General features: G+C 43.1%; 1 protein-coding gene across 3 annotated transcripts in view; it reads right to left on the bottom strand.

The window, feature by feature from the left end:
* The window catches only part of CCDC12 (coiled-coil domain containing 12), a 109485-nt gene extending 89065 nt beyond the window's left edge, over positions 1 to 20420 (bottom strand). The window contains exon 1 of one of the 3 annotated variants that reach the window (XM_033931897.1): positions 20198 to 20420. In XM_033931897.1, coding sequence (XP_033787788.1) covers positions 20198 to 20281 — 84 coding nt within the window. In that variant the 5' untranslated portion in view covers positions 20282 to 20420. The remainder of the gene's footprint in view (positions 1 to 20197) is intronic. The other 2 variants (XM_033931899.1, XM_033931898.1) reach the window with 2 other exon arrangements.
* Between the last annotated feature and the right edge of the window lie 4001 nt (positions 20421 to 24421).

Below are 24421 nucleotides of genomic sequence, written 5' to 3'. Positions count from 1 at the left end.
GCCTGGATGAGAAGGATGGAGTTAGTCGGTTATTCCAGTAGGTTGGGCTTTCTCCGTTAACAGCTTTGAATAGTAAGCAGTAGAATTTGAAGTGTGCTCTTGCTTGTATTGGGAGCCAGTGTGAGTCATGGTATGCTTCTGTGATGTGGTTATATTTTTTCAATGAGTAGATGAGTCTTAGGGCTGTATTTTGTATCGTTTGTAATTGTTTTATCATGGTTGCTGTACATAGGAGGTATAGTATGTTGCAGTAGTCTATTAGTCCAAGGATAAGGGATTGTACCAAAAGTAGGAATTGTTTCCTGTCGAAGAATTTTCGGATTTGTCTTAGATTTCTCATGGTCACGAATGATTGTTTTATTACATTTATATTATTTACACCTATTTTCTCAGCAGATGTAAATTTTGTGCATCCTCATGTGCATACTGTGGAGCAAGGTCTAGGAACCTAGCGTTTAGTTTGAACCTTTACTAGCCAGCTAGAAATCAATCAGATATACCTTAATTTCATGTTATAGATTTAGAGGGATATACATAGAAACATGATGGCAGATAAAGGCCAAATGACCCATCTAGTCTGCCCATCCGCAGTAACCATTATTATAACCATTATTACGTAAAGCTTCTATTTTTTTTTTAATGTTCCTGACCCTAAAATACAAAATTTCTTGCCTTTTGTTTGTCAGTACTTCTCAAAATGTAGTTGGGACCCCAAAAGGGGTCTCAAAACTTTCATTTGAGGTTGATTGCAACTTGAATGCACTCTCCGTAGGTGTTTCATTATTCTGCACCTCCAGGGGCCCCACAACTTTATTTGGCCATGATCATGGGGTCACAGCCATAAAAAGATTGATAAGTACTGCTCTAATACAGTGACTGCCTCTTTGTTACAGGCATATATGTACAGTCATGTGAACAACTTAGGACACCCTATGAAATATTCTTAAGAAATGTTCACATATCAATGTCAAATCTTTTTTTTATTTATCTCTGGAAAAGAAAGTGATGTAATTGCAGTAAACAACAAAATTTTCCTCGATTTACTCATGAAACAAAAGATATCCACAAAAATGTGTATTCTAACTGGAGTAAAACAAAGGATCTCATAGGTTATAAAATTCCACAGTTTTAAATGGTAAAAAATGGAGTACAATATATCATCAAACCACAACAGCATGGATTCTGCAACGGCATCTCCTTGAAAGCATATTGATGCTGAAACATGAATCCATGTTGGGTTCTTTAAATATACTGTACAATAAAGTGTTTTGAAGACACAGAACACATATTTCTAAGAGTAATCATCTTATTTACCCTACTAAAGATTGAAATTAATGCATTTACAGGATGTGAAAAGCATTTCCGTCAACTACAACGGAGGACTTTGGGAGCCACATGAAGCCCTTGTGTTGCACATTGGCGACCACGGCAGTATATGGTGGACACACGCCTTGTTGGTCCAATGGACTTTCTTTGAGGGTGGGGGATCTCCTTCCATCACTTCCACTCAAAGGTTTTAGGCACATTGTTTCACTTATTGGCTGTCACCCCCCTTGTTTCAGGAATTACATTGGTACTCATCGTTTTCAAGCTAGGTTGCCTTTGTTATAAAGTCCTGATGGGTCAAGCTTGATCGATTGATTTTCAGCTTCCACTCAAACATATTCTCATAAAGCCCATGCTTTGTTTGTTTATCCATCAGTGAAGGGTTGCAAGTTTAAAAGGTATCATGAACGTATGCTTTCATATCAGGCTTCTACTTGGGATAAGGATTTTAAGCAGTTGTTTACTGTTTCATTTTCTTATTTAGAATATAGGAGACACTTGAAATCTTATTCATTTTCTAAGTTCTTAAGCAATTAATTTTCATCTTCCTTTCCTAATTGTTGTATTTTATTCAGCCTTTTGTAAATCGCATAGAACTGCAAGATTATGCGATCTAGAAATCCATTTTTAAGTTTTTATGTTTCTTCCTTCTTTTTTCTGTGTAATTAAGAGTCCAATATGCATTATTCATGGTCTACAGCAGGGGTGCCCAACGCGTCGATCGCGATCGACCAGTAGCTTAGGAAGGCAACGCGAGTCGATCGCGGAGCCTATCCCGGGCTCTGTGATAGACTCGTGTTGCCGTCCTGATCTACGGGCCGATCAGCCTTCCTCTCCAGTGTTCTTTCTCCCTAGGGCCTTTTAGCTGGGCGATCCGCCCAGCTGTCATCTGCCGCTGCTGAACAAAAAACCGGCTTGGAGATTTCAGCCCGTAGCGAACTTATGCTCAGGGCTCTAACGTGTGCGTGCCGGCTTCTCTTCTCTTCCCTCCGAAACCGGAAGTTATGTCCGTGGGGGAGGGGAGAAGGGAAGCCGGCGCGCACATGTTGAGATTCCTGAAGCAAGCGTTCGCTATGGGCTAATGCGGGAGACAAGCATTTGTTCTTCTTCCTGCCGGGTCCTGCCTACTTTCTGTTTCCGCGAAGGCAGGACCCGGCAGCATTTCCCCTAATAGGTCGATCGCGATCTTGGGCTGATCAGCCTTCCTCTTCCCGATGGCAGAATTGACGTCAGGAAGAGGAATGCTGTTTGGCCGAAGCAGGGAGAGCTTGGGGCCTGTTATTGGTGGCGTTTGGGTCCTGGTCCCCGATGGCAATGGCAGTGGCAGTGGCTTGGGGGAGGGCAGGGAGAAAGAAAGAAAAAGGGCAGACAGGGAGACAGAAGGAAAGAAGAGAAACAGAAAAAAAAGAAATGGAGGCAGAGAGAAAGAAAGGGCAGGGAAGAGGAAGGAAAAGTTGGGGGAAGGAATGAGGTCTGGAGGAGAGGAAGCATACAGGCTAAAAGAAGGGAAGAAAGATTGTATGCACAGTCAGAAGAAGAAAGTGCAACCAGAGACTCATGAAATCACCAGACAAGGTAGGGAAAATGATTTTATTTTAAATTTAGTGATCAAAATGTGTCTGAATTTATATCTGCTGTCTATATTTTACACTAAGGTCCCCTTTTACTAAACCGCAATAGAGGTTTTTAGCGCAGGGAGCCTAGGAGTGTCGAGAGCAGCGCTGGGCATTCAGCGCAGCTCCCTGCACTAAAAACTGCTAACGTGGTTTAGTAAAAAGGGAGGGAGTATATTTGTCTATTTTTGTATGGTTGTTACTGAAGTGATAGTGCATAGAGTCATCTGCTTTGACCTCTTTGAAAACCCTGGAATAGGAATGATGATTAACATTTTCTATGCGTACAGTGTGCGTTGTGTTTTTTTAAAATTTTATTGTTGGTAGATCATTGTGACTTGGTCATTTAAAAAGTAGCTCGCAAGCCCAAAAAGTGTGGGCACCCCTGGTCTACAGCTATGTGGTTAGACATATCTGGCACTTAGGGCTCCTTTTACAAAGGTGCGTTAGGGCCTTAATGCGCGGAATAGCGCATGCTAAAATGCTGCGCGCTAGCTGCTACCGCCTCCCCTCTTGAGCAGGCGGTAGTTTTTCGGGTTAATCACTAGAGCACCTTTGTAAAAGGAACCCATAGACTTTTTAATAATAATAATAACTTTATTTTTGTATACCACAATACCACAAACAGTTCAGAGCGGTTTACAATGCAAGAGACTGTACATATACAGCGAAGATACAATGCAAGAAAATGTACAGCGAAGATACAATGCAAGAGAATGTACAATGCAGTTGTGGGCAGTTTACAATGTAAGAGACTGTATGTATACAGCGAAGATACAGTGCATGAGAAAGTACAGTGCAGTTGAGAGCAGTTAACAATGCAAGAGAGTGTACATGTACAGCGAGGATACAATGTAAGAGAATGTACAATGCAGTTGAGAGCAGACACTAAAGAAATTTATCAAAGAGGTAAGATTTGAGAGATTTTCTGAAGGATGAGTAGGATGGAGCAGATGAGATGAGGGTAGTCAGGCAGTCAGTCCACCTGCCAGCTTGGAATGAGAGTTTTGTTAAGAAATCTTTTGTAGGTGCATCCCTTTGGGGAAGGGTAGGTAAACAGATAGGCATTGCGTGTGTGATTGGTACCAGGGAATGCAAAGTAGTGTGACAGGTATATCGGGGACGAGCCGGTTAAAGTTTTGAAGCAGAGACAGGCGAATTTGAAAATGACTCTCGCTTCTATTGGCAACCAGTGAAGTTTTCTGTAGTAAGGGCTAATATGGTCTGACTTTTTGAGGCCATAGATGAGGCGGACGGCGGTGTTTTGAATGAGTCTCAGACGTTTAATGGTTTTCTTGTAGTTTGTTCAATCTCTTTTCAGCGTCAACTTTGCCACTATTTTCTAAGTTGTTCTGATTGAGGTAAGCCGGTTCTGCTGATTTTTTTAGTTTGAGGTTTTATTTTTTTAAGTTTTTCTTTTATATCTTAGCACCCCTTACATAATTTTTAAGTTTTTAATTTTCACAGTTTTTTATTATACTACTCACCTCTTGTTTTATTAGTTTCATATTTAGATTGCCGTTTGTCAGCATTTCATGGATTCTATTCATATCTATCTCAATAGCAACTATGGACTTTTCCTCCACAGTCCCCCACCACCTCTACTTAGAGACTATTCCCCTCTACCACCCTTTCCGTAAAAAAATGTATTTCCTTAGATTACTCCTGAGCCTATCACCTCTTAACTTCATCCTATGCCCTCTCATTCCAGAGTTTTCCTTCATTAGAAAAAGACTCACCACCTGTACATTAATGCCACAGAGATATTTACACATCTCTATCATATCTCTTTGTCTTTCTTCCAGAATATACATATTGAGGTCTCTTAAGTCTGTCACCATACGCTTTATGACAAAGACAACTAACCAATCTTGTAGCGGCCCTCTGGACCGTCTCCATCCTATTTATATCTTTTGAAGGTGTGGTCTCTAGAACAGAACAAAAGAAAAATCCAACAAAAACTGCAGTAAAACAAGCAGCAAGCAAAAACCAAAACAAATACTGCAGGTTATGTACAAGACTCAGGCACTATTTATTATAACATAAATGAAACATACAACCTTATTACCGAACAAGGGACCCAACACGGTCCGTGTTTCGGACAACACGCCTTCCTCAGGGGTCCTGATAAACATAAATATTAATTGGTACTTAAAATTACAACTTAATGGATCTAAATGGTGTGGGATAATGATCATATGTGTTATACAAAAATATATAATAAACAAGTTACATAGTGATCAAGTGACAATCATAGTGCTACAATATATGTGTGTGATACAATGTCCTTATATTATACTATGATGTGATATTACAAACCTGTGAGGGTAAAAAAGGAAGAAGACCATGCAAGCCATAATGTGATATGAAAAAAGTAATACAAAAAGTGATAAAACGATCAGGATGAATGTATAAGGCATGCTAATTTACATCCAAAACTGGATTAAGGTGACCAGAAAGAAAATATGGGACATGCTGATATTTATTCAAAAACTAAAACTGTATGTATGGAATAAGAAGGTGACACAGTTATCAACAGGGGGGAGAAAGGGAAAGTGGGTAAAAAGGAAAAGAACGTACCATGGTGGATAAGGTCTAGACAAACAGCAATAAAAAGTGCAAACTAATATATAAAAACATAAGATCCAATTAGCATGTACAAGAACCAATAAGAATAATACATAATACAGCAGAATTAATAATTTATAAACATCATATTCCAAAATGTAAAAACATCTAAAATTACTTAGTGTTTTATTTCAAATAGGTATCTAAAATGCAAAATTATAAAAATTATTAAAACATATCAATGCTTCAGAGGAAAGAAACCTATCTTTGCAATATCCAGGAATCCCAATCTCGGAGATAAACTGGTGTCTTCTGCACTCCCTATAGTCATTAACACCCAGCATCATCATACAGGACATTCACCCTGCAACTCATGTTCGGTATGCCTCAACATACTTCATACATCCACGGACTGGTAAGAAGTATCATTTACACTTTAGCAGTAACTGCGATACTCAACATGTGATTTATATTATCATCTGTCCATGCAAACTTCTATACATTGGCAAAACTAAGAGGAAAATCAAAACAAGAATTATTGAACATAGAAGCTGCATTATGAGAGAAGTAATGACAGCACCTTTGGTTCCTCATTGGAAATAACTTAATCACACTATTAATGATCTCCGATTTGTCATGTTTAAGACCTTCAAATCCAGTTGGAGAGGGGGAGATATCGATAATGTCTTATTACAAGCAGAACAGAGAGTGATTTTTGAGTTGGACACAATCACGCCTGCTGGATTGAATCTTGAGATTGATTACCGTCCATTAATATTTATGTTTATCAGGACCCCTGAGGAAGGCGTGTTGTCCGAAACACGGACCGTGTTGGGTCCCTTGATCGGTAATAAGGTTGTATGTTTCATTTATGTTATAATAAATAGTGCCTGCATCTTGTACATAACCTGCAGTATTTTGTTTTGTGGTCTCTAGAACTGCATATAATATTCCAAACTGAGCCTCAGCAGAGAATTATACAACGGTAGTATCGCCTCCTTTTTCTTACTGGCAATTCCTCTCCTTATGCACCTGAGCATCCTCCTGACTTTGGCCATTGCCTTTTCTTTTTTTTTTTTGCAATTGTTTATTTATAACCAAAAATACACACCAACACAGCATCACAGTACCAAAACAGTACAAGCAATACAATCAAACAAGCATCAGAGTAGCATAACCCTCTGAGAACAACCCCCCCTCCCCCCATCCCTCCCACCCCCCGTAACAGCATACAACACCCATCATCCCCTGTAAGCCAAAAATCACCCCCACAGGCGTCCAAGCACCCTAGGAAAAGGAAGGAGAAAAAATACAAAATCAACCCAAAACCAACCAAAAAAAGGAAAAAAAAAAAAAAGGCCAAATCCAGAAGAAATCAGGCTCCCAATACCCATAGCCTGGTCTGGGCCAGTAGATCATCTGACAGCAGCGCTCCCCCCATCCAAGTTCTCCACCTCAAGGTATCTCCCCCAAATATCATAGTATTGCTGCCATCGTCGTGTCAGCAGGGCCGAAAGTCTGTATTTTTCGCAGACCCATCCCAATTTATCTTTCATAAGAGGCAGTGTAGGCAGAGTCGTGCTACGCCAAAGGCGAGCCACAGTCAGCCTGGCCGCTGTGAAAGCCAACCGTACCAGTCTATCCTGAGTATCGTCAGCTCCTCCCGTGGGAAACCCCTATAAAGCCACCTCCGCTCTTCTTTGGAGGGGCACCTGAAGAAGAGCCCCCACATACTGAAATACCTGGCTCCAAAAATCATGAAGTGAAGGGCAGCTCCACCATATATGAAAAAAGGTTCCCCGCTGCCCACATCCCCTCCAGCATAAGGCTGAGCCCTGAACAGACATCTTACTCAGATGAACCGGGGTCATGTACCAGCGGACCAGCATTTTAAGAGCATTCTCCACCAGCACAGGAGCCACTGCTATATGATGTATCCTAAGCGATATAGTTTCCCATAAGGCCTCATCAAACACCTGCCCCAAGTCTCATTCCCACGCCACCAAATATGAAGGTTTCCGGGCCCCATCCTGATGCACCCACTTGTACAGCAGGGAAATGCAGCCTCTGTGCACTGGGGATCCCAGCAACTGCTCAAAGGCAGAACAAGTATAAACTGCGGCATCAGCCCGTTTAGCTCTCTGCAAATAACTTTTCACCTGGAGATAGGGGAAAAGGTCCTTGGAATCTAACTGATAAAGAGCCTGGAGCTCAGGAAAAGCCCGAATAGTCTCACCCTCCAAGAATTGGCCAAAGTACTGCAACCCATTCTTTGCCCACCTCACAAATATCCCCCCCATCTCTCCCCGGCACAAAATCAGACGCATAGCACAAGGGAAGAAAGTACACCCCCTTACTCTTACCTAGCAGTTTGCGAGCTTCTCCTTTCCAAACCCGCAGTGTCCAATTAGTGAACGGGTAGAGATTGTCCCCAACTCCCTCACCCCCAAATCTCCCCACATAAGCGACCCCAGGGTCCTAGCCCCCCACGACACATCCAGCACACCTTGTTCAACCTGCACCCATAATTTCAAAGAAGGCGCATGCCACTCCACTCCCGCTCGTAACTGAGCCGCCCGGTAATAATGTTCCAAATGGGGGATCCCCAAACCCCCCTCCGCCTTAAACTTAAACATGGCCCATTGAGCCACCCGTGGCCGTCTGCCTCCCCACACGAACCGCAAGAGGCTACGCTGCCAGCGAAGAAAATACTTCCTAGGGATTTCTACCGGCAAAACCTGAAAAAAATATAAGAACTTAGGTAACACCAACATCCGAGTTACCTCCATGCGTCCCATCCAAGACACATATAATTTATCCCACCAATCCATATCCCTGGCCAGGGACGCTACCAGGGGAATATAGTTAAGTTGAAATAAGGTCGCCCAGTCCACCCCCAACTGGATACCCAAATATCTAATAGGGCCCTTAACCCAACGAAAGGGCACCACCCTCTTAATACCCGGAATATCTGCGTCCGGGACCGATATATATTAAGTATCTCTGTTTTTGCCATATTGGCCTTAAAACCCGAAAGAGCCCCATAAGCTGTCATAAGGTCCTGAAGGGATAGAAGGGACTCCGCCGAACCCTCCACAATTGCCAAGATATCGTCAGCGAATAAAGACAATTTGTATTCATTCCCCTGGATCGTTACCCCCCGCACCCGAGCCGTCTGTCGAATCTTTTGTGCAAGAGGTTCAATCACCAGAGCAAACAGCAAGGGTGACAAGGGACAACCTTGCCTCGTTCCCCTCCGCAATTCAAAGGGGGAGGAGTAGACCCCATTGATTTTCACACACGCCATGGGCCCATTATACAAAGATAGAATCCAAGACACATAATGGGCCCCCAGGCCTACATGACGGAGAACCGCTTCCATAAATCGCCAATCCACGCGGTCAAACGCCTTTTCAGCATCCACCGCCACCGCCACCCATGAGCCACCAGACCGTCGGGCCTGCCATACCAAGTTCAGAACTTTACGAATCCCATCCGCCGCTTGCCGACCCCCTATGAATCCCACCTGATCAGGATGGATAAGGGTTGGCATATGAAGCGCCAAACGATCAGCGAGCACCCGAGCAAGAATTTTGGTATCAATACCCAATAGAGAAATCGGCCGATAGCTCCCACACTGAGTAGCATCCTTCCCCGGCTTCGGTAAAATCGTGATCCCCGCCAGTCGCATAAAGAAAGGCAATTGTGCTCCATCCCTCAGGTCATTATATAAGCGTGCCAACAACAGTGCCACCAGAGTAGACAACTTCTTATAAAATAATCCCGTAAACCCATCTAACCCCGGGGATTTCCCCGGTTTCAACTGTCGAATCACATTATGCACCTCCTCCAAAGTAATATCTGCATCCAGCCCTTGCGTCACAGAGGTCGGGAGGGATGCCAGGCCCAAGTCCTGAAGATACTGAGTAATCTCCTCCACCGACCCCTGACTCTCTGGCGTATATAGCTGCTGATAAAATTCACAAAAGCGGGCGTGAATAGCACCCTCATCCGTCAACGTCTGTCCCGAATTATCCTTAATAGCCATAATATTAGATTGCGTCCGCTGCAGGCATAAACGATGAGCCAACAACTTCCCTGCTCTATTACCAGATTCAAAAAACCGCAAACAAAGACGCTCAAGATTAAATTGGATTTCCTCATCCTCCAACTTCCCCAATTCTGCCCGCATCTCACGAATCCGAAGTCCCAGGGGTGCTCCCCATTGACCACGTTTGTGTTGATCAACTAGCTGCCGTAGAGTCTCTCTCAAACTCCGCTCCTTCTGCAAGGTTTGTCTTTTTTTATACGCGGCCATCGATATAAGCTCTCCCCGCAACACGGCCTTCAGACTCTCCCAGATCGTCATCGGAGAGTATTGACTAACATCATTATGTTCCAAAAAATCCATAATAACCTGCTCCACCTTACGGAGCAGCAACGGGTCCCTCAAAAAACTATCATTTAATTTCCAGTATCGGTCCCCCACCCGGGTCCTCCCCCAGCGGACATCCATCCAAATGGGAACATGATCCGACCACCCAATGTCCTCAATGTGAGACCCAAGTAATCTACCCCCCCCCACCCCTTATCCAAATACAACATGTCTATTCTGGTATACACCCCATGCACAGGGGAGTAATAAGAGAAATCCTTACCCATCCAGTGCTGGGAACGCCAGCCATCAACCACATTGAGGACATCAACAAAATGCTTAAGCCGCTTCCGATCCGACTTAAGTCTGTCCCCCCCAGCCCCCGTAGAGTCCCAGCGAGGGTCAATAACCAAATTAAAGTCCCCTCCCACCAACAATGAGCCCTTTTTTACCAACAGTACCTTGGCCAATACCTCATCAAAAAAGGACCCCTGTTGTGTATTTGGAGCATACAGATTCACTAGGGTAACCACTTCCCCATTAAGTTGGCCCACCCAGATAACCCAATGCCCCCCCTCATCCCGCCATACCTGTTCAGGCACTAATTTAAGATGTCTAGCAAACAAAATACCCACCCCCGCCTTCTTCCGCTCATTTCGATTAGAAGCCCAAACCCTGTCAGGATATTCTTTATATTGTATCAACTTTTCTCCAGGTTTCAAGAAGTGAGTTTCTTGCACAAAACCAACATCAATCCGCAACCTCTTTAATTCTTTTAACAATAACTGACGTTTACGGGGCATGTTGAGATCCTTAACATTAAAGCTACCCACTCTCAATTTATCAGCTGCCATGGCCCAGAATATCATTCCCACACCAGTCACCCCTCTTCCTCCTCCCCCCCATCCTCTCCAAAATCTCATGCTATTACCCCCCTTCCCCCCACCCCCCTCCCCACCCTCCCCACTCCCACCACCTCCATCTCCCGTCCATGACTTCGTATGACCCCACCAAAGCCCATGTCCCCATCCCTCCTCCCTCTCCCAAAAGTGCTGCCCATCATACATACACTACAGACACTCCCCTCCACTGGAGACCCCGCTCTCACACCCCCAGATATTCCCCCGCACACATTAACACTGTCCATCAGTTCCCAAAGTCCCCAGCATCCAAAAATCTTCAACAGGAATAGACCACTGCCTTCACAGCTCCTCCTCAGGTGGCCAGCCTGGAACCACTGCCTTTGAACTCTCCCACGCCGTCTCTACCATCCGGCCTGCGTTTGCGGGACCGCGCTGGTCTAGCTTGCCACTGGAATCGCTCCGCCATCTGGCCCGATGAGGTCCCCAGAGGGGGATCTTCCGCACTCTGAAGACCTTCCCTCCGCAGCAGTGCCCCAGCTTCTTCCAGAGTGGTGACTCTCTTGTGCGCTCCATTGATGGTAATCAGGAGCCCGAAAGGGAATAGCCAGCGGTATTTCAAATTATGCTTTCTCAGAATCTGCACCACCGGGCGAAATTCCCGCCTCCTCTGCAGAGTAATTGCGGATAGATCTTGAAAAACTTCCACTTTATGACCCTTCCAATCGAACGTGCCCAGCTCTCTGGCTTGCCTCACCATCCGGTCCTTATCCACAAAGGCATGAAGACAGGCAATGATATCTCTAGGACTATCATCCTTTTTGGGTCTTAGTGCCCGGTGGGCCCTGTCCACCTTCACCGGCTTGGCTCCAACAGCGTCCCCCTCCTGCGGGCAAAGGGCCACAAAAATCTCTTGAACCACATGGACTGCATCCTGATATTCAGCTAGCTCCGGCACCCCCCTGATACGCACATTGTTCCTATGTGACCTGTTCTCCAGGTCCTCAAGGAGTGTAAAACATTCATGCCAGTCCTTTTGCGCTACCTTGAACGCCCCACTCAGATCCTACACCACCACCTCTTGATCCCCAATGCGCCGTTCCGTCTCCTCCACTCTCCCCAGGAGGTCAGCAAAGTCCTTCCGGATTTCTTTAACTGCATCTTTGATCTTGCCTTTCACAGCAGCCACCTCCTGCTTGATATCGTAAGCCCACTGCTGGAGATCAGCTTTGGTCACTGCCGCGGCACAGTCCTGGCGTCTCAGTCTCGGAGAGGCGCCTCTCTCCAACTCGTCCTCTGACGTGCTCTCCCCCGACTCGCGCTCGGGCGCTCTGGAGGCCCCATGCACATGGCGCAGGCCGCATTGGTCACTGCCCGCATCGGGCCGCCTCCCCTCTGCGCTCGGTTTTTTTGAGGGCATACTGTGCACGCGACCCACTTCAAGGCTGGAATAGCAAGGCTCCGTGGCAGGAGAAAACACCACAGCACCCCTGGGAGGGAGGTATGTGCCCACGGAGGTCAGAGCTCGAACTCTAACCGTCCACCATGCTTCGTGACGTCACCGGAAGCCGGGAAATCCACCGGCCATTGCCTTTTCTACCTGTTTTGCCACCTGTGGCCTGAATCAAAGTAAAGATCAGGAGCAATGAGTCAAAGTAGGCGTTACATTTCTTATTTTAACATTTTTCACATAATTTGCTGGTCCATAAAAAAGGGAGGCATGCTTATGTTAAGTTCCAAATTTGCACCGGAACTTAGTACAAAGGGTTGTACTAATCCAAAAAATTTCAGTCCCCTGACAGGTTTTGTTGGGTAGTAGCACCTGGACAAAGTGACCGTTTTGTGTTATACAGAGCATGGCACGCTGAAGGTGACCTCTATTCAGATGCCCTTAAATCTTGAACCAACAGAGACCCAGCCAAAAAGCTTGCATGATTTTGTTTGAGACCCCAGGGAACATCAGCATAAAATTTTGTTCCATTAAGAGGAGGTAAAGCAAAGAGCACTGGTCCACTTGATATAGAATGACCTAGCTGTTAATCAACAATTTCATTTAGAGGAAATAAGTACCTTGTTGTTGGCTTATTTGGATATAGATAGAAAATATCTATATCTATCTATCTATCTATATATATAAAAATAAGTATTTGGCCTTCAAAAATGCTTTAAGAATCACTTTTTGCTCTAGTCCTTCTTTTAGCTGCTGTCACACAGTCAAAGCCACCTCCAAATCAAGGCAGCAGACATTTTTCTACTGCATAATCAGTGGCTGAAAAATGTCAACACGTCTGCTTGAATTGTTGGGCAAATATCCAGAGACAAGACTCTGCTTAAAAACTCGCTCAAATGCCAATTACACAAAATGGCAATAAAGTGAGTCACAGGGCAGTGATCACTGCTGAAAAACTGAAGCAATTAATCCAATGCTGTACAAAGCAAAGTGTTTCCAACCAGTGTAATACATGGACAGACCTTCAGACAAGGATACATTCTGCCTTTCTGGAATAACTAGCTGCAGAGAAGAGCTACAACTGTTGTACAAACGACAGCATTAATTGATTGGTCCAGTATCACATCATTTTACAGTTATACAGTATGTAATGTAACCTTTATCTTTCATCCATCACACTATCAGCCCCTGTGATCTGCATGTGTTTGGAACTTTGTAAATCACCTTGAACCTTTATAGGCACAAAGCGATCCACAAATCTTAGATCAGATTAGCCCATCCACTCTAGCAATGATACACCCACCTGTTAGCCATAAAGCACAACCACTAGGATATCATTTCTTAAACAAGATCGTTTTTGCCTTCTTGCCTCCTTGTACTCCACACTAGTGCTGCCTGATTCAGGAAAAAAAATTTCAATTCGATTCGATTTTCCTGCCCAGTTTCTTTCAAACATCCTGGTGGGTTTATTTTATAGCCTCTTCACCCCCTTTACTCTCTCCTACCCACACTGGCACTGTGGTGTAAACAAAATAAACAAACAAACAAAAAAGACTTTTCCTCTCTCTGTTAAATCCTAGCTCACATTTGCTGTCTAACACCAGCTCTGGCAGGATACACATTTCAAATCTGACATTTTGTAATCACAAAACAGAAAATAAAATTAGTTTTTCTTACCTTTGTTGTCTGGTCATTATTCAAATCTTGTTGGTCCCAGGCTCTGGTTGTCTTCTGATAACTTGCTTGCCAGGGTCTCCTTTCTTCTTTCTCCGTGCTAACCATCCATCTTCTATCTCTGTCCTCCCCTTCCGTTTCCCTTCCCTCCCCTGGAAGTCTGGCATCTTTCCTTTTTTTCGTCTCCATCCACAGATCCACCTTTTCTCAACTACCCTTTCATCCAGCGTCTCTCCTTCCTTCTCCACCACCCGTGTCCACCATCTCTCCCTTTCTGTTCCCAATTACCCTCCTATCCAGTATCTCTAGCCCCCCTCCACACCATCCCTTGTGTCCAACTTCTCTCCCTTTCTGTTCCTTCCCTCCCTAAATCCCATTGTCCACCATCTCTCTCTCCTCTGTTTTTAGACCCATTATTTCTTCCCCCCCAGAGTCCGGCATATGCATGTCTCTTTGAACCCCCATTCCCTCCCTCAGTATACTTCTACACCAGTCCCCTGAAGGTCTGTCACCCTGAAGGCCTGCACCCCCCCGAAGGCCTGTGCCACCATCCCTGAAGGCCTATCCCCCCTTGAAGGCCTGCGCTCCCCCCTGACGGCTTGTACCAGCTCTTTGCACCCTCCCTGAAGGATTTCACGCACACACACACCCCCCGGAAGGCCTGTTTGTTCCCCCTGACATCCCGTGGATCCATTTACCTCATTTCAGCAGCCTGCAGAGATGATCGCTTGTGTTAGCGATCTCTGCAAGCTGCTAAAGGCCTTTGGAGCTGTTTCCTCTGCCACGAATCTTCTACTCTTTCCTCCCCCCCCAAAAACCCACTTCCCAACACTGTTTATGTCCACATGCTCAGAACCTCATGAAAAAAGATTAATTTCTTATATATTAATACCTTTCATATGGACAGGTATCTAATTATGCATTAGAACGTTTCACTTTTAGATGTCTAAGCAATTAATCAGAAACTCTACTTTGTCTGCATATCTCCAGATAAGGGGAACAACTCGAAGGACTAATGCTGAGCATATGCTTTCATTTCACGTATGCAATTCAGATGTCTGAAAATTTATTTATTTACTAAATTTTTGTCAGCCAAATGCCTTTGTTAGGTTGTATATTAATTTTTGAATTTCATTGATATTGTCCAGTCTTCTTAAGTTGTTAACTACAGTACTGTATATTGAACTGTAACTGAGGTTACATTAAGTCATATATAAACCAGGCATTCAAATACCTATCTTCTCCAGAGTATAATCTAGGTCTCACAGGGCTTCTCAACCAGATCTCACGGTTCATAGACATCTGACATTTACATATTCTTCCTTGGACTGCCTCAACTCGTGCTTATATCCTACTACAGGCAAGGTCCCTCAGTGGCATAATCATTTCCTTTTTTTCCCCTCAAAGAGTTCCATCTAGGGCAGTGGTCTCAAACTCAAACCTTTTGCAGGGCCACATTTGGGATTTGTAGGGCCTCAGAAAAAATAGGGAATGTCTTATTAAAGAAATGACAATTTTGCATGAGGTAAAACTCTTTATAGTTTATAAATCTTTCCTTTTGGCTAAGTCTTAATAATAATATTGTCATTTATAGCTAAAGAGACATATGATCAAGAAACTGTTTAATTTTACTTTTGTGATTATGATAAACATACTGAGGGCCTCAAAATAGTACCTGGTGGGTTGCAAGTTTGAGACCACTGATCTAAAGTCCACTGCCTCCCATAAAACAGCCCTTCATGCAATATCATCTCATTCTCCTTCCTCCCCACATAAATCCCATCAGCAACTTAGGCCATAACCTCCCTTTCTACAGACTAAGGCTCATGCCACCTCTTGAATGGCACAGCATCGTTTACAATTTGAAGTGTAACTGCAGTAGAGGGGGAGAGCACAGTCCAATCCCCATGTTGCTGCTATACCCCTCCTATAGCCAAGCAGGATTGGAAATGTGACAGAATGTGGGAAAGAAGGGTTCCTCTTCAACAGGCGAGCAGAAATCCACTACAACTGCTGTCATTCAGCAAAACCTGAAGCAGAATATGGATGGCCACATTGACAACATAACAAGAATGTTCTTCAGTAATCAGAAAGAAATTAGCTCAGAAAAATTTCCTTAGCATTCTCAAGCAGTCTAAATAAATAAAAAGCAAGAGCAAGTGATGGGTTTAGAGAAGCTAAGGGTTATGTGGGGGGGAGGAGGGAAGGAGACTGATTAGGACATATCCAACATAATATGATTTGATAGGGGTGCATGAGGATGAGCAAAATGACTAAATGCATTATAGAGTTTATAGAGTGCAAGGGGATGTTTCTCCTGATCCCAGTCCCTCCCCTCAATCCTGGATCCCTTCTTTAATTCCTTTCCTTTCTCTGTTCGCTACATCCCCATTCTCCCATCTGCTCCTCCTATTAACTTGTTTGATATACATTCATGACTGGAGGACATCTAATTGTTTGGCTATAAATTTGGCAAAAACTGAAGTACTGGTGTGCTCTAGGGTTCCTTTCAACAGATGAGTTATCACATGTACATTATGCAAACACTTCTGTAATTTCGGTTGCAGGTGTACAATTATGGAATAATTTGACAGGACCATTGAAGTTACTTTCTGAAATCCAAAAATTTAAGAACGCTTTTGAAAACAACTTTGTTTATGGAGGCTTTTAATTTTTTTTTTTTTTTAAATAAATCTTTCTTGAATTTCAAGTAGTAACAGTGCATTACATATGAAGCTTAACATATAACAAATCAAGAAAAGCACTTTGAACTTTTATATATACATGTATACTGTATATATATATATGGAGGCTTTTAATTGAGTAGACTGGGATACTAATTAGGCACATTTTAGATGAGTTTATTTGTTTTGTATGTTATATGATAATTATGCTTGTATTTTGTAAACTGCTTAGGTTTAAGTTGGTTAGAAATCTTTAATTAAGAATGAATTAAATAAATATGTTTGATCTATAAAGCTTTGAGAGGCGAGACTATCTGGTTAATTCTCTATAGCTCTACTCTTCAGTTCAGTTCTGGCATAGATAGGTTGTTAAGCTTCTCTACTTCAAATACTTAAGGCTCCTTTTATCAAGGTGCAGTAGGCGGTTAATGCGCGGAATACCGCGTGTTCAACCGCCTGCTGCGCTAGTCGCTAACGCCTCCATTGATGAGGCGTTAGTTTTTAGGCTTGCCGTGGGGGATAGCGCGTGATGAAATTTCCAACGCGCTAACCCCCGTAGCACGCCTTGATAAAAGGAGCCCTTAGCGATTGGTTGAGACAGGAAATGATCTTTTTCCTTTGCAGCATCTTTTGCATGGAAACAGCCAACAAGCAGTTAGGACCCAGATGAATTACTGTACTTTTTGAAAACAGCTGAAAATAAGAGAGAAAATTATGTGATGTTTTCTGAGTATGATATTGTGATAAAATGATTGTCTTGTTTTTTATTTCTGCATGTTTTAAAAATTTTACTTTTTTTTTTTTTTTTTTTTAAATCCTTCTAGAACAGTGGATTGAGCAGATATTTGTTGTTGCTATTTTTTTTTTTTTGGCTTTTTGTTTCTATTTCAGTGGTTGTGTCTTTTTGCGAGTTTACTCTGTCTGTGACAGTAACAGAAATGGCACCACAAAGGAGACTAGTAGGCAGGCAGGCCAAAGTCAAACAGGCACTGAATTACCATCGAATTTTATTGTTGGTGGATCATTTTGACTTGGTCATTTTAAAAGTAGCTCACAAGCTCAAAAAGCATGGGCACCCCTGGACTACACTTTCCATGATATGAAGGCAATTTGCTACTAACTCTCAGCTCATAATTTCTTCACATCTATAGTGAGTGAGATTATAGGGATTTAAACACACAGGAGGCAATTCTACAACAGAGCACCAACATTTAAGTGCCACATTTGCAGGGGTAGTGAGCCTGTTCCCTACAAATACTTACACATATATGTGTTCTTGTAGAATACTTGTGTAAACCAGCACTGGCCCACCTAAATGTAGGCTCACATATTTACAGTAGATCTATGGCTGGTGTAAACAGGCATGCATAAATGCTGACACCCATATGACAGACATGTGAACCTCCCATATGAATGTATAAGTGTAAACTTACACACATGAATGGCAGCATTCTATAAATGGTGCTTAAATTTAGGGAACTGATTATAGGGGGCAGTGGGCCAGAAAAAAAACCCTCCATTTTAAGATGTATATGTGAACTCCCTACCATTTCAAAAACATGTTTTCTAACATACTGAGGAGGATCAAGCATTTCTGATTTGTCAAATAAGAATCAGGTAATCATGTACCAAGACCATCCAAAGCGCAATGAGGCACTAATCAATAACAAGACAGGATTCATTATGTCTGACACTACAATGTGCTCCAATACCAACAACATTCTAAGAATACATGTCCTTTGCTTAAACCTTAAAATGCAACTCTTAGGTTCAAAACTGTTGCTCACTGGACTCCTGCCAATGGAAGATAGCTGGGGATAGGAATGGTCCCAAAAAGAGGAAGGGAAGGCAATTAGGCCAGGTGTAGGATAGGGGTTTATGTCAGAGCCCTGGGTAAAATGGGGACAGAATGGCTGCATATTGTAATGAAGATAACCCAATGCTAAGTGTGCCACCAGTGTTAAAAATAAAGTTGGGAATCACTGGTGTAATTAATCATACACTCTCTCCCTTTATCAATAAGAGATAGTGGCTTCCATCTATCTAAATATCAAAACATAAGAATAGCCTTACTGGGTCAGGCCAATGGTTCATCAAGCCCAGTAGCCCGTTCTCATAGTAGCCAATCCAGGTCCCTAGTACCTGGCCAAAACCCAAGGAGTAGCAATATTCCATGCTACCAATCCAGGGCAAGCAGTTGCTTCCCCCATGTCTTTCTCAATAACAGACTATGGACTTTTTCTCCAGGAACTTGTCCAAACCATTCTTAAAAACCAGCTACGCTATCCACTCTTGCCATATCCTCTGGCATCGCGTTCCAGAGCTTAACTATTCTTTGAGTGAAAAAAATTTCCTCCTATTGGTTTTAAAAGTATTTCCCTGTAACTTCATCAAGTGTCCCCTAGTCTTTATAATTTTGACAGCGAAAAATCAATCCATTTATACCCACTCTACTTCACAAAGGATTTTGTAGATTTCAATCCTATCTCCCCTCTGAGTTATTGTTTTATTTCAACTTCGCTAACTCAACTCTGCAGTCCTGTCTGAGAACAAGACACTGACTCTCTTCTCACTGTCCATTCCAGTAATAGCAATTACTCCACTTTCCATATTATACTATTTTGATGTACTGGATTTTTCTTAAGACGCAAAGCTGACGTAGGTCCCCCTTCTTGTGCAAAAGGCAATATAAGTATACACAGAATAACATATAGCTACAAATATCATTTTCTGACCACTTCTATTCCCAGACCCACAACTTTCATTCTCAAGACTAAACTGTCTCATCCCTTCCCTCTCCAGCATACAGTTTCCCTCTTCACCATTCCAGAAATGGGAAGACCTATCCTTCCGTCACGTGAGATACCCTGACCCGGGATATCTAAAATCAGCCCGTCAAATATTCTGACAGCAAAGATGTACATGGTCTCTCACAGTGCCAGCTCTGTAGCTGCTGTGGGTTCTTCAGCGCCTCTCAATATTAAGCAAATGCCTTTACTTTATCTAAGTAGGGCAGGGGTGTCCAATGTCGGTCCTCGAGGGCCACAGTCCAGTCGGGTTTTCAGGATTTCCCCAATGAATATACATGAGGTCTATTTGCATGCACTGCTTTCATTGTATGCTAATAGATCTCATGCATATTCACTGGGGAAATCCTGAAAACCCGACTGGACTGCGGCCCTCGAGGACCGACATTGGACACCCCTGAAGTAGGGGAAGGGGTAAAACGCGGACCTCACGGATCTTAACTGCACGTCCTTAAAAATCTGAGCTCTGTGCCAGTCTGGGCATAGCTTATGGCTCCGACAGACCTCTATGACACTTTAGCTCAGGGATCTCAAAGTCCCTCCTTGAGGGCCGCAATCCAGTCGGGTTTTCAGGATTTCCCCAATGAATATGCATTGAAAATAGTGCATGCATAATGCTTTTCCCTCCCTGTACAGTTAAGATCCGTGAGGTCCGTGTTTTACCCCTTCCCTCTAAGTAGAGATCACTAGTGAAGAGTTCAGCTCTCCCCCCCCCCCCAATCATTCTAAAACGTTGGCGCGTCCGCCCCGCACCCCCTTCCCCGATAGGTCCCTTCTTCACTTCCCGAGTCCCCGCCTCCAGCCCGCAATGCATTATCTCCCCCTCCCGGGAACACGGACCTGCAGTTGTTTCCCCCGCAGAGCCTTCAAACGCTCCTTCCTACGCAGAGCTTCGGCCTGCAACCGGCCAACGCCGTCTGCCATCTTCCCACAATGCACCGCTCCCGCCAGGCCCACACAAACTACCGCCGAGCTAAGGACCCGTCCTAGGGGACAGTGGAGAGGGCGGAACGCATCGATTGGTGCCTGAGCAACAGGCGCTGTCCCAGTCCGGAAGAAGCACTGCAGCGTGCAGTGTTTGGTTTATTCTTGCATTAACAGACAAAAAAGGCCTGATCTTAATGCATTTCAATTAATTTTCGAATTTGCCCCTTAGCTTCATCACATGTCTCTCTTTTTATTCTAATTTCTGATATTTCTATATATAGGCTTAATTCTGGTTTCTTTTTACCCTTTCCCTATTTGTTCTTTTTTATTTATGTTGCAAGACAATTTTTTATTTGTCTTTGAAAATCTTCCTAAAAGGTGTGCACCTGCTTTGCATCTGTGCTTCATGCTCCTATTCTATCTCAGTCTCAACAGTTGGAAACAAATCTTTTTGAAAATGTAATATACCTGGTGTTATCCCTCCACACAACACCTCCGGAAATGCCCGTCCTATTCAACGGTGGTAGATTTTCAAAAGTATAAATCCAACTGCCGAATTCAATTGTTTGATAACTGGATCCACTTCAAAACTGTCTTCTATTCTATAACCATTGTAGTTCTTCCCCCTTTCCGTGATTTTTGAGTCAGTCTTTTTAGTATTGTACATCGCTTAGAAATATTTATAAGCATTTACATCAAATTTTAAATAAAACTTGAAACTGTACTACTACTGATCATTTCTGCTAGACACACAGCAGCGCTGTACAATAGCATATTCAAGAGATAGTCCCTTCTCAGTAGAGCTTACAATCTAATCAAACAGTACAAGTAGAGTTTAGGGAGTTTTCCAGGCATGGGTACTTTACAAGCGAGTGGGGGTTAGGAGTCAAAAGCAACTACTACTAAAAAATAAAATAAAAAGCAACCTCAAAAAAGTGGGCTTTTAGCCTAGATTTGAATACTGACAGGGATGGAGCTTGACAGGCTGACTCATGCAGAATCAGCCCAGCCACAGACTCTGCTTTTTCTAATTCTGCTTTCCTGTGTGCAGCAGCAGTCAGCACCTCTGCTCTTTTTTGTTGTTCCTCTAGTATTAAGTTCTGTGTTTCTATAGCTGCTTCTTGTTGGCTATAGAAAACCGTTGTTTTCACAGATTCTGCCTCCATATGCAAAATAGCCAGGGATGCTGTGAAAGACCAACTAGATTGGCTTATCCATTTAGAACTGCCTGAATATTGGGATTCAGTGTCTTTTGCTGGGGTTTCTGTTGGTTGCACTGTCTTTTTAAGAGCATCTGCTACGATGGCCTGCCATATTTGATCTGTAGCCCTACGTTTCTCATGCTAGGCAAAGCTTAGCTTCTTATCCAGGAATGAACAGAACTCTGTTGATTTTCTGTTATATTTCTCTCAAATAGCCTGTAACTGACTAGCTTGGCCTTTCTTACCAACTCTCATTCATTGCCAACAATACTTTTGCTCACTTTTTCTCAAGTAATAAGAAATATCTCTGAACATCTAATTCATAGTTTTCCTGGACTTTTTTTTAGATAGAGTGTGTTCGCTTGTCACTTTGCCAGTATCCCTTTCATGATCAGGATGAGCCTGTGACAAACTGGGTTCAGCCATATCTGCCATGATGCACTGAATAAAAATTAAAAACTCTTTTTCCTTAAGCTGTTTACAGGTGCTTCTAGCTATGTGCTGTGCTCAAAATGCAAGAATGTATTCTGAGAGGTAGGGGCTCACACACTTTCTTCACTAGATGTGCCTTATGAGTTATTCAAGTAAATGTTTAAGTCACCTCCTTCACATCAGTCTAATTCCATATAAACTGTTTATCTAAACTGACCAATGCATAAAACATTTCTTTTGTTTCTTTTAGGGCTTCAGATGTGCCAATCGTTGTTCGCTATTATTTTTGCGATACAACCAAACATTTTTTATTTGGCTATGGCTGTGGCTTCTTCATTTGCCCATATATTCTATAAATAATTTTTGTATTATTTTAAATATTTTTTAACCTTTTTTTTGAAAGTATTTCTCAATAAATATATAGATTTGTAAAAAAGTTCACTTAGCTTTTCCTTAATAGGATCAAATCGGGGTTTGTCACATCGACATGTTTCGCCTGAACGGCTTTTTCAAGATATCAACCCCCCTCGTTTTACTACCAGACCATCCCGATATTCAATACTCTTTTGATCTTTCCAAGATCAAAGAGTATTGAATATCGGGATGGTCTGGTAGTAAAACGAGGGGGGTTGATATCTTGAAAAAGCCGTTCAGGCGAAACATGTCGATGTGACAAACCCCGATTTGATCCTATTAAGGAAAAGCTAAGTGAACTTTTTTACAAATCTATATATTTATTGAGAAATACTTTCAAAAAAAAGGTTAAAAAATATTTAAAATAATACAAAAATTATTTATAGAATATATGGGCAAATGAAGAAGCCACAGCCATAGCCAAATAAAAAATGTTTGGTTGTATCGCAAAAATAATAGCGAACAACGATTGGCACATCTGAAGCCCTAAAAGAAACAAAAGAAATGTTTTATGCATTGGTCAGTTTAGATAAACAGTTTATGAGTTATTCATGCAGCTTCATGCAGTTTGTGTAAGACCAGATTTAATCCAAACATATATATAGGCATTTTCACTGACTTGTTCTTGCCCAAAGTTCTTTATTCCCTTCAACAGAGCTCTTCAGCTCAAATGTCCAATGATCCCAGATGACAGCATTGCCATTCTTTAGCCAGTTTAATTAAGCATTGCAGTTTATAGTTTTCACTGATGGGGAGTGAAAGCATCGTACAGTGTGTCAGGCACTGTTCTGTCCTAGTTTTCACTGTAACTGTGGGAGCAATGCTTTTCTTATGCCCCTGTGCTAGCTAAGATGGAGTCTGCTATCTCCTCAAACAGAAAAGAAGCATCTGGGAGGGGGGAGTGTTCTGGGAGCATATCTTAAAGCAATACACTCTGTTTACATTAATATTGGAACAGAACAGTAGATGCCTCAATGCTGCACAGTGAGACCCTATTCCAGGGGTGCCCACACTTTTTGGGCTTGTGAGCTATTTTTAAAATGACCAAGTCAAAATGATCTACCATAAGAACATAAGAATTGCCGCTGCTGGGTCAGACCAGTGGTCCATCATGCCCAGCAGTCCGCTCACGCGGCGGCCCTCTGGTCAAAGACCAGCACCCTAACCGAGACTAGCCCTAACAGCGCACGTTCTTGTTCAGCAGGAACTTGTCTAACTTTGTCTTGAATCCCTGGAGGGTGTCTTCCCCTATAACAGCCTCCAGAAGAGCGTTCCAGCTTTCTACCACTCTCTGGGTGAAGAAGAACTTTCTTACGTTTGTACGGAATCTATCCCCTTTCAACTTTAGAAAGTGCCCTCTCGTTCTCCCTATTTTGGAGAGGGTGAACAACCTGTCCTGGCAGAGCCGTTATCCGTGCTCTTCAATCTCTCCCTGAGCACGGGAAGAGTCCCCTTGGACTGGAAAACACAAAAAGGGCTGCAGGACAGAGGCTGCGAATTACAGACTGGTGAGTCTCACATCCATAGTGAGTAAACTCATGGAAACACTAATCAAGCATAAATTAGATACGATCCTGGACGAGGAGAATCTACGGGATCCCCGCCAGCATGGATTTACCAAGGGAAGGTCCTGCCAATCCAATCTAATTAGCTTCTTTGACTGGGTAACAAGAAAGCTGGATGCGGGGGAGTCCCTAAACGTTGTGCACTTGGACTTCAGTAAGGCTTTTGATAGCGTCCCACACCGCCGGTTATTGAGCAAGATGAAATCAATGGGATTGGGAGAAACATTAACTGCATGGGTCAAGGATTGGCTAAACGGTAGACTTCAGAGAGTGGTGGTAAACGGTACCCTTTCCAAAACATAGGAAGTGACCAGTGGAGTGCCGCAGGGCTCAGTCTTGGGCCCGATCCTATTCAACATATTCGTAGGAGACCTGACTCAGGGGCTTCAAGGTAAAATCACATTATTCGCTGATGACGCCAAACTATGCAACATAGTAAGTAAGAGCACTTTGCACGACAGTATGACGCAGGACCTACTTCTATTGGAACATTGGTCCTCAACTTGGCAGCTAAGCTTCAATGC

This window comes from Geotrypetes seraphini, chromosome 2 (genome assembly GCF_902459505.1).
Source record: "Geotrypetes seraphini chromosome 2, aGeoSer1.1, whole genome shotgun sequence".
Classification (NCBI taxonomy): Eukaryota; Metazoa; Chordata; class Amphibia; order Gymnophiona; family Dermophiidae; genus Geotrypetes; species Geotrypetes seraphini.
This window is presented reverse-complemented; position numbering and strand designations above follow the sequence as displayed.